Below are 12420 nucleotides of genomic sequence, written 5' to 3'. Positions count from 1 at the left end.
GGGATTAAGACGTTCTAAAAAGCTAGTTGTCCACAAACCCTGATGCCTGTCACATAGACTCCTTTTTGTAGCTAGCCAACAATGATTATGTAACCATTCTCTTTTCCAGTATAAACGCTTTCCCTGAGTGAAACTTGAAACTGGCCTCTTGCTGTTGTTCTCGTATAGCAAGACTGTAAAAAAAAAAAATTGAAACATACTCATACATAACTAGGCTGTCCGAAAGAAACAAACAAAAAACTCGAATACATTAATTTACATAGTTTATATTTTTAAATTATTTACAGTTGTTATGTTACTCCAGTGTTACTAAAATAAGTTTAATTCCTTTAAAACATAAAATGAAAGAAGAAACTCTTTCTTTAAATAAATCACTTTTATTCACCATGTCTATGTCATATGTTTTCTATTGTCTTGCCTATACTAATCAGTAAAGGTTACGTACACGTTTGCTTTCCATATGACCACAGCCCTCCATGAAGCCCCAGTGACACCAAACTAGAACTCCCCAGTAGGCTAAGTGGAAACCCCTGAAGCCTTCTGGACCGGGACTCCACGAGCATTGTGGGAAATGTAGTCTCGGGTGGATTTCCCCTGGGAACGCTGGGGAAGCTGGGTAGGTCACTACTTCCGCACACGCGCAGTGGGGACTTCAGGAATCGTCTGCGTCCCTCCACTTGTTTCAATTCTGAGCGCAGGTGACCCAAGAGGGCTTGAGGCACAGTTGGGGAGCAGAAACCGGTTTGTCCGCTCATGCGAAGGAAGTAAAATTGTAGGTAACCCCTACGCGCGGGGGCATTTGGCGTAGAGAAAGCCGAGTAAGGAAGGGCAGGCTCCCGTCTGCCCAGGTCTGGCTGCGGCGGGGCGGGCCAGTCTCCGTTGTGTTGTAGGTAGTGTGTGCTGCGTGGGGAGCCCATGCCTGTGCGTGGAACCTTAACTCACCTCATTCCGCAAGGCTTTTAACTCGCAGAAGGCAGTTAACCCCTTCAAAGTGGAGGGGAAGAGAACCAGTATATCCAGAGCCAGACAGTGTTAAGCACTTGTTTAAAGTATGGCATTTATTTACCACGGTTACTTTGTGATGTTAAATATCCTCATCGTTTTACAGAGGATGGGCAACTGCTTCAAATCACACAGCTAGTAAGTGGAGCCGCTCGCTAGTCTTCAGACTCAGTGCTATTTTACCCAGAGCTCATGATTTGCAACACAGTAATTTGCCTAAAACGAAGAGTTACTTTGTTTAGTTTGTATTCTTTTTAAAGAGTTAATGCTAAGTGAACTTCAACTAGTGATCATTGTTATTGAGAGAACTCTTGGTGTCTCTGCAGGAAGACTGTAATTGAACCTGTGAGTCCCTCTTGGGCCTGTCTCAGTTTACAGCGGCCCTGGTTAAAAATCTACAAAAAGCCAACCTTGGGCCACAGAATGGTGAATTTACAGAATTGGGACCCAGCGTGAAGGTTCCAGTTGAAGGAGTGTTGCCTCTCTATCACCCAGTCCATCTTTTCTAGGGAACAGTTAAGAGGAAAGAGGTTAATCCGAGGAAGATGCTCTCCTGACCTGTGAATTTCACCTCGTTTCAGGAGAGGTAGGAATCAACTCTTGTCTCTCCTGTCTAGTGAGAGTAGGTCTTGACTCATAGCATTACATGTAAGTACCATCAAGGACTGTGTCCGTGGAGGTATGTCCCACATGTTTCAGGAGAAAAGTGAGAACTGCAGAAAATGAAGAGTGGGTGTATGTGGTCAGGCTCCACAGGAAAATGAAACTCACAGGAGGAGAATGAGGGTATGGTCAAGGGGAAGAATCAAGAGCTACTATAGAAGAAATTCTACTTGTTTCCTAAATACATTTATTCATTCTCTCTCTCTCAGGCTCTCACAAGCACACATTCACACCAGTGTGTTCCCTTCATTCCTCATGGGTTCCTTCAAGATTAAACTGCCTCCTTATTATCTCACTTGTCACATTTACCCTTTGGGGATATACTGATTCCCTTTCTCCCCTTACCTAAATGCAGAAACAGTATACAGGGTAATCACAGCCTGGTAGTGCCAGAAGGACTTTTAGGAGTCTTCTAGATCTGCTTCTTCATTTTGAGGAGGAATCAAACTAGCCCTGAGATCGCATTTGAGTGCGAGTCCCACAGTTTGTGAGTGGCTGAGTGTGGCCTGATATCCAGTCTTCAATTCCCAGACTATTCTTTTTCCTGCATCGCAGTTCAGTTGGGCCGAAGTTGCTTAATAAATTTCTTTTGAAAACATGTAACAAGGAGATTCATTCATTCAGCAAATATATGCTGAATGTCTGTTGTGGACCAAACACCTATTCTGGAACTGGGTGTACCACAATGAGCAAAACAGAGTCTGTGTTTTCATGGAGGAAAATAAACAAAACCCAAATAATCAGATACATACTCTGTCATTTGGTGGCAGGTGCAATAGAGAAAAAGACAAAGTAAGGGTGTACAGAGTGATGGTGACAGTAAGGGAGTCTCTTTTACCTGAAGTGGTCAAGAAAAACCTCACTGCTCAGTGAGCTGTGAGCAGAGACCCAAAGGAGCTTAGAGAGTGAGCCATGCAGTATCTGGAGTTTTCCTGAGAAAGAATAGTCCAGGCAGAGGAAATGTACAGAAATTCTGAGTAATCATCCTTGGTATTTTAGAGGAAGAGCAAGAAAGCGACTGATCAGAGTAGGTCAGAGGAGAGTGATGGAGGGGTTGAAGCAGATGAGCTTAGAAGAGATAGAACAAGATGGTGTAGGGCCTTACAGACCTTTGTTTAAATTTAATGTGTATATTTTTAAATGGTATATACTTATATGTGTGTGTATATATGTAGTTGGGAAAATACTGCATTATAAAAAATTAGAAAGTACAGGTATGTAAAAAAAAAAAAAAGAAGTTATATATGATCCTGCTATCTTTACAATCCTAAATAATAATTATTAACATTTTGATATAGGACCGCTGAGTTTGTGTGTCTCTGCGTCAGCATGCATAGTCTTCTAAAAGGGGAGGAGAGGATCATGTTTTACGTGTCAAAGTACTTTTTTACCTACAAATATAAGTGGAACCTCTTTCCTTAACAGTATCTTTCTACAGCATCTCTTTTTTAAAAATCAGCATCGTATTAATGGACATTTAAGTTATTGTCATTGTTTTCATAGCATAAGCAATGATGTAAAAACAGTGCTTTTTATCTCTCCCTTTCTCCCTTTTTTATTTTTAAAAATAATAGCAATTTTACTAAGTGCTTGCCACATATTGTTCTGAATGCTTTACATGTATTAACTTATGTAATCCTCATAAAAATCCTGTGATGTGTGTACTATTATTATCAGCATTTTGTAGGTAAGAAAACTGAGGTACAGAGCAGTTAAGTAACTTTCTCAGGGTCATACCTTTAGTAAGTGGAGTAGCTGAATTTGAACTTGGATTGCCTGACTCTGGAATCCAGGCTTTTAATCGTTGTATCCATCAATTTTTATTGCTATTTCTAGAGAAGTCACTAGGTCAGAAATTAACCATAAATTGTAATAGATCGATAGGGCAGAAATGTATGCATCTACCCAAGGGAGAACATCCTTGTCCAAGTTCCCTGTAATCCTGTCAGAATCAAAAGTTGGTGCTTCTGGAACATGACTTCTCTGGCTTGTTTGAAAGCTCATTCTTCCACCAGTAGCCTTTTTTGTAGTTGGTATATGGGTATTTATTTCTAGGCAGGAAAGGCACGGAACCACTTCCTTCCCACCCTCTCCCCCAGTCTTGTTTTCATAAGTCTGTGTCCTTTCCCACGAGCAGCAGACAATGACCAATTTCCAGGCAAGACATCTATCCATCCATCTATCCATCCATGTATTCATTCAAATTCAGCTTTGCTTTCTGGTGAATATGCAGTGACTTGTAAGACTCCATATATTAAAGTAGAAAAGTATTTTGAGGTAAGAATATAAACAGGAAAAATATACATTGAAATTTAAATTGAAGAAAGGTTAAAAAATTGATACGGAGATTATAGGGCCTGCACAGTTTGTAATGTTGAGATACAAATTCATGTTTAAACTTGGCAGTCATAAAAAAGGACACCTAATCAGTGAAATTATGGCCTTGTCCTAGAGAATAAGGTATAACAATTCCATAGATAAAGGTTTTCCTGGCACTTACTTATTTATTATGAAAAAAAAATTTAATGAATGTTTATATAAGAGATTTGTCGTAAATACAGTAGCAGTCTCCATATGACCATTTTTCAAGTGTCCCTTTGTAGAAGCAGAAAACATGAGGCCAAAGCAAGGCTTAGTGAACTTAATATTTTCTATTCTCTTCTCTTCCTCTTCCTCCATAGATACATAATATATGCATGTATATATACATATGTGTGTGCATGTATGTGATGGGAGAGTTTTAATATGATTTTCTTCTGTCACAAATTTAAATTCTGAATCAACTACATAGTTTTTAGTTGTCGTATGTAACTTCCCGCAAACTCTGAACAGTGAACGTAATTAGAGGAATTGCTCTGAATCTCCTCCACATGCCCTAGTGGTGCTCACTACAGTTCGAAGATGAATGTACTATTCCAGGGATCAGTGACATTCCAGGATGTGGCCATGGACTTCACCCTGGAGGAGTGGCAGCTGCTGGGATGTGCTCAGAGGAAGCTGTATTGGGATGTGATGCTGGAGAACTTTAGAAACTGTATCTCAGTGGGTAAGAGCAACTTCCCTGTGTAACTCAGCATATGCTATTAGTGCCCTTCCTTTAAGACTTGTGGAAGCTGTGAACGTTCTGAAGCATTAATGAGTTTGGCCCTGAATTTTTGTGGTCAGAGATTCTTAATCCCCTTTGGGGATCAGATAGTGTGTTCATGCTTCCCAGATGGAGGCAAAGGGTCTTTTCTGTTCTAAAGCCTGTTTGTCATCCTTTCCAGGCCCTGAGACTCCAGGAGGCAAATCCAAATTGTGAGGTAGTTGTTTGTCCCCAGCACTTTGTCCCCAGTTCTGTGTTGTTTCCCATGAACAGGGTGTCCAGACACCAAGACAAAAGTGATCTTCAAGGTGGAGCAAGGACAGGAGCCATGGATGGTGGAGGGAGAGAACCCACGTTGGCGCACTCCCGGTGAGTCAGCGAAAATCAAGTAGACGGGAGTCTATGGAGTTGGGATCCCAGGTGGCGTGTGAGGGACAGGCACCTTTGAAATACTTTTCAGGAAGCACCTCTTAAAAGCCACACACCTTTGGAGGTGACACAACATCCTCAGATCCCCAAGTGGCACCTTCACTTCCACTCTCCCACGTGGCTGCCCTTCCTCTTTCTCAGCTCTGGTGTCGGGAGATGTCCCTCCTCTGCTCTGGCTCCTCACACTGCCTGTTCCATCTAAGTGCTTGCTTGGTTCTCTTAATTCCTAGAATCCTCATTCTTCTTCCCTCCTCAACACGATCGCAGATCTTTTCATACATCTAGTTCTAATAATGTGGTCAGATTGTGTTTACTTGAGAAGTAAGGAATGAGGTATGAGTCCAGAGTGTTACACTGAGAAGATTCTCTCTTGATGGAAGGCAGTCTCAGAAATAGTGAAGAATTGTCTTCTCCCCCATTTTTCCTAACATTATTATATCAGTGGACTTAGCGTTAGTAGGGTTTTGAGCTTGGCAGTGATGATGTTGTGTTGGACATGGCGTGGCATCACGGTAACAGTAGTCAGAGAACCTTCTTAACCACACAATATATAAAGGCACAAGTTGGTAGAGCCTAGGAGTCTGTGGTTCAGATCCCCAGAGTTAATGGAAGCTGTAAGTGTGGAAACCAAAATGTGAAATTTGAGTTGAAGAGTGGTGTCAGGGGCAAAGTAGAGTTCTGGAGGCTAGTATATCTGGAAGATTGGAAGAGGTTGTAAAGAATAGGATTAATGATCAGGAAAAACTCTTCTCAAGTAGCAGAAATAACTGATGATAGAAGCAAAAGGAATTTACATCTGGTCTCTTTTATAAATGTTCTGCGGAGCCTCTGTGATCCTGGGTATATGTCAGCATTGGAGAATGAACCCTAGCTAGAACTTGAGTTGGAGAACTTTCTACAGATATGCTGCCACTATTTGAGTGGTTTGAGAGGATATAGGAACATGCCTATAGGTAAAGGGGAGTTAATGGCTTGAGAGTCCATTTGGTGGTTGTGTGCAGGGTGAGTAAGAATAAAGAAGTGTATGGAGGAGTCTAGAGAGGACCCTAAGAGGATCATTTAATTTTTAGATGTTGTAGACTTTGATCAAACTTCTCCAAACCAATCCAGCTCTCCTCATTTCCCCATAATGCCTTTATCTCCTTGTTCCCCTCATCACCCAACTCATTTATTCCTCTCCCCATTCTCAGCTTGCTCTATGTCCCTGTTAAGAGAGCTTCTTAACTTTCTTTGTCATCATTGTAGCTTTACTTTGTGTCTACTTCGCCATCTTTCACAGGTTGGAAAGTCATATTTATAAATAGAAAATCTTGTTCTCATTATTGTTTTCCAGAAGCGTCCATTTCAGCAGTTTCTTCTTAGTGCCCAGGGCAGGGCAAATACAGGTTTATTTTTTGTTCTGTAGTCCGGAATGGGAAACCAGGCCTGAAACCAGAGACTGTGTGTGTGTGGTTAAAATGACAACAACAACAACAACAACATATAATATAAAATCTGTACAATTTTACTTGCTATAAAAATCAGCAAAACTTTTAAGTGTACAGGACAATATTGTTAACTATATGCACATTAATGTTTGGGGGACTCTCTAGAACTTCTCCATCTTGCAGAACTGAAACCCTGCATCCACTGAACAACAATTCCCTCTCCTCCCTGCCCCTGGCAACTACCATTCTACTTTCTGCTTCTGTGATTTGACTATTTTAAATACCTTATATAAGTGAAAGCATGCAGTTTTTGTCCTTCTGTGACTGACTGTTTTCACTTATTCTGAGGTCCTTGAGGTTCACCCATGTTGTGGCAGGCGACAGAGTTCCTTCTTTTTTAAAGTATGTATATATCACATTTCCCTCATCCATTCATCTGTCGATGAACTTCAGATTGTTTCCAGCTCTTGGCTATTGTGAATAATGCTGCAGTGAACATGGGAGTGCTGGTATCTCTAGGATTCCAGTTTTCAGGGTTTTTTTGGTAAATACCCAGAAGTGGGATTGCTGAATCATACGGTGTTTCCATTTTTGGTATTTTCAGGAACCTCCATGCTGTTTTCCGTAGTGGCTGCACTATTTTACATTCCCACCAACAGTGCACAAGGGTTCCAGTTTCTCCACATCCTTGCCAACGCTCATTATTTTCTGTTTTTTGGATAATGGACATCCTAACAGGTGTGAGGTGATAGCTTATTGTGGTTTTGGTTTGCATTTCCCTGATGACTAGTGAGGTTGAGCATCTTTTCATATTCCTGCCAGCCGTTTGGAGAAATGTCTATTGTAGTTCTTGCCCATTTTTTTGCCATTGAGTTGTAGGGGTTCCTTACATGTTTTAGACATTAACCCCTTATCCAATATGTTTCTAAAATACTTTCTCCCATTCTGTAGGTTGCCTTTTCACTCTGTTGATTGTTTGCTTTGCTGCATAGAGACTTTTTAGTTGGATGTAGTCCCACTTGTTGGTTTTTCCTTTTGTTGCCAGTGCTTTTGGTTCCACATCCAAGAAATCATTGCCAAGACCTATGTTTAAGTCTTTAGTACATCTTGAGTTGATTTTTGTGTATGGTTTTAAGTTTAGGGTCCAATTTCACTTCTTTACATGGGGGTATCTGGTTTTCCCAGCACCATTTGTTGAAGAAACTGTTCTTTCCCCGTCGTGTTGTCTTGGCACATTTGTTGAAGACCATATATGCATGGGCTTATTTCTGGGCTGTCAGTTCTTTCCCGTTGGTCTATATGTCTGTCTTTATGCCAATACCATACTGTTTTGATTATTGTAACTTTGTAATGTGGTTTCAAGACAGGAAGTGAGAGGCCTGCTGCTTTGTTCTTTCTCAGTTGTTTTGGTTATTGGAAATCCTTTGTGGTTCCATATGAAATTTTAGAATTTTTTTTCTAATTCTGCAAAAATTACATTGGGATTGCATTGAGTCTGTAGATCGCTTTGGGTACATTTGGGACATTTTAATAATAGTCCATGAACACAGGATGTCTTTCCATTTATTTGTGTTTTCCTTAATCTCTTTCAGCGGTGTTTTGTAGTTGTCAGTGTAGAAGTCTTTCATCTCCTTGCTTAAGTTTATTTTATTATTTTTGATGCTATTGTAAATAGGCCTGTTTTCTTAAGTTCCTTTTCAGATTGTTTATTTCTAGTGTATAGAAACACAGCTGATTTTTATGTTGATTCTGTATCCTACAGCTGTGCTGAATTTATTTGTTCTAACTTTTTTCATGAAGTCTTTAGGGTTTTCTGCCTAGACGATCATGTCATCAAGGAACAGAGATTCTTTTACTTCTTCCTCTCCCACTTGGATGCCTCTTATTTCTTTTTCCTACTTTATCGGTCTAGCTAGGACCTTAGTACTACATTGAATAGAAGTGGTCAGAAGAAGCATCCTTGCCCAAAAGCATTGACTAGAAATTTCTTTCTATAACATGATATTGGGAGGAGTAACTGAGAATGTTTCATTTTACTCCTTTTTAGAAGGTATCTGCTTACTTGATGATGAGCTAGAGAGACAGGAAGGAAGCAAAGACAGTTTTTGGAACCATGATATGTTCACCTTCAAGAAAACACTGACCAATGAGACAGTCCAGAATTGTAATCTGAGTATCAAATTTATTTCTTCAAGACAAAAACACCATAAATGTGAGTCAAATGGAAAGAGTTTGCAACCTAATTTACACTTCCTTAATTATAGTAAAAGTTATACTAGCAAAAACCCTTATGAATACAAGGAATGTGGAAGAGCCGTCAAAAACAAGTGGTGTCTCATTAGACATGAAAAAAAGCATGCAAGGAAAAAAACCTTTGGGTGCAATGACTGTGGGAAAGCCTTCCAAAAGAAGTCTTGTCTCATTAGACATGAAAAAAAGCACTCAAGGGAAATAAAAACCTTTGAATGCAATGACTGTGGGAAAGCCGTTAACAGTAAGAGACACCTTACAGCTCATCAAAAAATTCATAGTGGAGAGAGACCCTTTGTGTGCAGTGATTGTGGGAAAGCATTTACACGTAAAGCACAACTGGTGGTCCACCAGCGACTCCATACTGGAGAGAAGCCTTATGAATGCGGTCAGTGTGGGAAATCATTCACTTGGCACTCCTCCTTTGCACAACACGTGAAATCTCACACACCCGAGAACTCATTTGAATGTAAGGAATGTGGGAAAACCTTTAAGTACAGTTCATCCCTTTATAAACACTCCAGAATTCATACAGGAGAGAAACCGCACCGATGCAGAGAGTGTGGCAAAGCCTTTGCAGACTCCTCAGTGCTGGTCATGCATCAGAGGATTCACACAGGTGAGAAACCCCGTGGGTGCACTGAGTGTGGCAAAGCCTTCATCAAGAAGTCACATCTCCTGAAACATTACTTAACTCACAGCAGGGCAACAAAATAAATGTAACACACATGGGAAATCTTTTAACCAGAAGACACATCTCACCCTCCATCAAAGAAGTCATAAAAACAAAGAAGCTTTGTAAGTGTGGGGACACTTAAAATTTAGCCTTTTAATAAAGCAGCAAAGAATTCATCATGAGAAAAACCCTATCAGTTGAATAAGTGTGGGAAAGTGTGTCCTGAAATTCATATTCTGTAAGTGATATTACTGATTTTATTGAAAAGATTACAGAAAATTTTGAGCCATAGACAACTTTACAGTAAAGCTGAGGAAGTTGTGAAAAAAAATGAGTAATTAAGGCACCAGAGCAGTATAATTGCATATATACACTGCCCTCAACTTACGATTTTTTACACAAATAATACAAATGTCTGCATTGCTTAAGAAATTTTTATAACCGTAGGTTTGAAATATGTGCTGTGCACATTATACAAAATTATATATGATGATGGTTGCACAACATTGTGAACATACTTAATGCCAATGAATCGTACTCTGAAAAATGGTTTAAATAGTAAATTTTATGTTACGTATATTTTACTATGATAAAAATATGTAAGTAAACTTAAACCGCTTCCAAAATTATATCTATTAAAATCTCTGGTAAACCCCTTCGCTATCTCTTCAAAGCCTAAAATCGTCATATCCAGAATTGCCAATTATAAGTGAAATAATAGGGCTCATGATTTAGAGTAAAGGTCAGTGCTACGAACTTGATCTCTAACCATTTCGTGGCACCTATGAATAGTTGTGGCAGTTGTTCACTGAGACTTCTTGAGCCACCTCTTAGATAGTAATCAGGGACAGTTAAGAAGTCTACTGGTCTGCTCACCTGAGACTATCTCGTAATAGGTTCTGTGCAAAACGTGTGTGTGTGTGTGTGTTTAATCCTGGTTGACCAGACAACAGCTGTGTTTTGTATTACTCCAAGCACTTAGTACAGAGAAGGAGGCATCCTGCAGGTAAACAGCCTTAAGTAAAAGCCATCCCATTTCACTGACGCAGCTCCGTAAGTAGAAGTCAGCCTAGCTCAAGCAGCATAGAACTGGGGTTCTTAGTTTAGAAAAATTAGGTGTCATGATGCTTTGTGAGGCTTCTGGGAAAAAAAAATCAATTATTACCTTTTAGTTTTAGAAATTGTCTCAGAGATATCTCAGGCTCATTTGGAAATTTCCAGGTGGCTAGCATAGGTAGATCAAGCTATTTTGAAAAGCTTTTTTCTACTTCCTTGAACTGCTTAGCAACTCTTTTATAATTCGACATTATGTAAATTCTGTGGATTCCTTTTAAAGACACGTGAACTAGCGATGAGGTAAGTGAAACTTCTGCATTTCACTTGAAGTGTTACTTGCTATTATTAAAGAGTCTTTAAGCCCTTTCTTCAGATGTATTTGTGAAGCTTATGTACAGCATTGAGCTTGAACCTGTATTCACAAAACCAGGTTTTCTCTTGCAAGCATACATTTTTGGATTAAATGTGTGAACTTGGAATTGTTTTTCCTCATTAGCATTTTTGCAGGGTGATGAAAGACTTACGAATGAAAGTGATTTTCTGAATATCCATCAAATCGAAGGTAAACCGTGTCTTACAGCACTTTCATACTAAAACTATATGCTAATTAAACTTAGGCAATCACCCCAAATCGCTTGGCAGACCACAAAAGTATACATGTAAGTTATAAACTCAAGGAGCTTTTTTCAAAGCTGCCTCTTCTCTCACTTCCTTTTAAAGCTGACATTTTGCTTTATTTAACATTTTCTCCTCCTCTCCTGACTTTTTCTCAGCTCCTGGCCTTAGCAGTAATAGCATCTGAGCAAATCTAGACGTTAAGACAGCAAGAAAACACCCTTGAGGCGGGGAAGGGGGAGTGTTTTCATTGCTGCTGGAATGATGTGAGCCTCCTAAAAAGAGAGGCCTTGCACATCAAGGTGGAAAACTGAGAGTAAGAAGGGGCCCGGGAGGTTCATTTGGTATTATGATCTGAGCTCTTAATTAAACTGTTTGTTCCCTTTCTTATAGAGGAAAATAATTAGCTAACTATGAACCATAATGAACCAGAACTCATTCATGACCTCCGAAGAAGAAAACTCTAGGTCCAGAGGATTTCACTGATGAATTCTACCAAACACTTAAGGAAGAAATAACAATTCTTCACAGTTTCTTCTAGAAGATAAAGAGGCAATACTTTGTAGCTCATTTTATAAAGGAAGTAGTAACCTCATGTCAAAACAAGGCAAGACAGAAGTCACAGTCTTCTGTAACCTAACCACAGAAGTAACACCCCCATCACTGTTGCCATGATCATTTCATTATAAGAAACTGAAAGGGAAATTAATATTGTTAGTATTTCTTATTCTGTTTGTTAGAGGCAAGTTATTATGAAATAATGCAAGAGGAAGGGATTGTCCAAGGCTGTGATTACTTGGGGACGTGAATATCATGGGAGCCATGTCAGAAGCTTGTAACCACATGCCCTTTTTAGATGACCTAAAATAAAAAATTCTAACAGTCTTGGAGTTCACACAGTAGAATGGCCTTGCAAATGTGCTGAGTGGGTTGAAGGTTTTAGCCAGTACAAAAATATTTGCAATCATAAAAGTGTCTATACAGGAGGGAAACCCTATAAATGAAGTAAACATGGTGAGGGTTACTCTAGAGCTGCCAGTCTTAGAGGTCATCAGAGTACACATGAGAGAGATACCTTATACATGCGGTGAGCATAGTAAGGGCTTCACCAGACGTTCTGCTCTTCTGCATCATACCCTCCACTCAGGAGAAAAAGCATGTCAGTGTGGGATGTGTGGTAAGAATTTTTCTCAAGAGCATAGAAAACTCCAATTTGA

The 12420-nt window shown here is 39.8% G+C and overlaps 1 protein-coding gene across 2 annotated transcripts; it reads left to right on the top strand.

Annotated features, from left to right (window-relative positions):
- The first annotated feature begins 326 nt into the window (after positions 1 to 326).
- On the top strand, positions 327 to 12108 carry LOC105103378 (zinc finger protein 684). Of its 2 annotated transcripts, none has more exons than XM_010996955.3 (5): positions 327 to 772; positions 1512 to 1588; positions 4545 to 4711; positions 5024 to 5119; positions 8654 to 12108. In XM_010996955.3, the coding sequence occupies exons 3-5, from the start codon at positions 4567 to 4569 to the stop codon at positions 9571 to 9573; spliced, it is 1161 nt and encodes a 386-aa protein (XP_010995257.1). In that variant the 5' UTR covers positions 327 to 772; positions 1512 to 1588; positions 4545 to 4566; the 3' UTR covers positions 9574 to 12108. The 2 variants fall into 2 exon arrangements, with proteins under 2 accessions (XP_010995257.1, XP_010995259.1); XM_010996957.3 differs by having other exon boundaries at positions 328 to 772; positions 4585 to 4711.
- Positions 12109 to 12420: the final 312 nt, after the last annotated feature.

This window comes from Camelus dromedarius, chromosome 14 (genome assembly GCF_036321535.1).
Source record: "Camelus dromedarius isolate mCamDro1 chromosome 14, mCamDro1.pat, whole genome shotgun sequence".
Taxonomy (NCBI): Eukaryota; Metazoa; Chordata; class Mammalia; order Artiodactyla; family Camelidae; genus Camelus; species Camelus dromedarius.
This window is presented reverse-complemented; position numbering and strand designations above follow the sequence as displayed.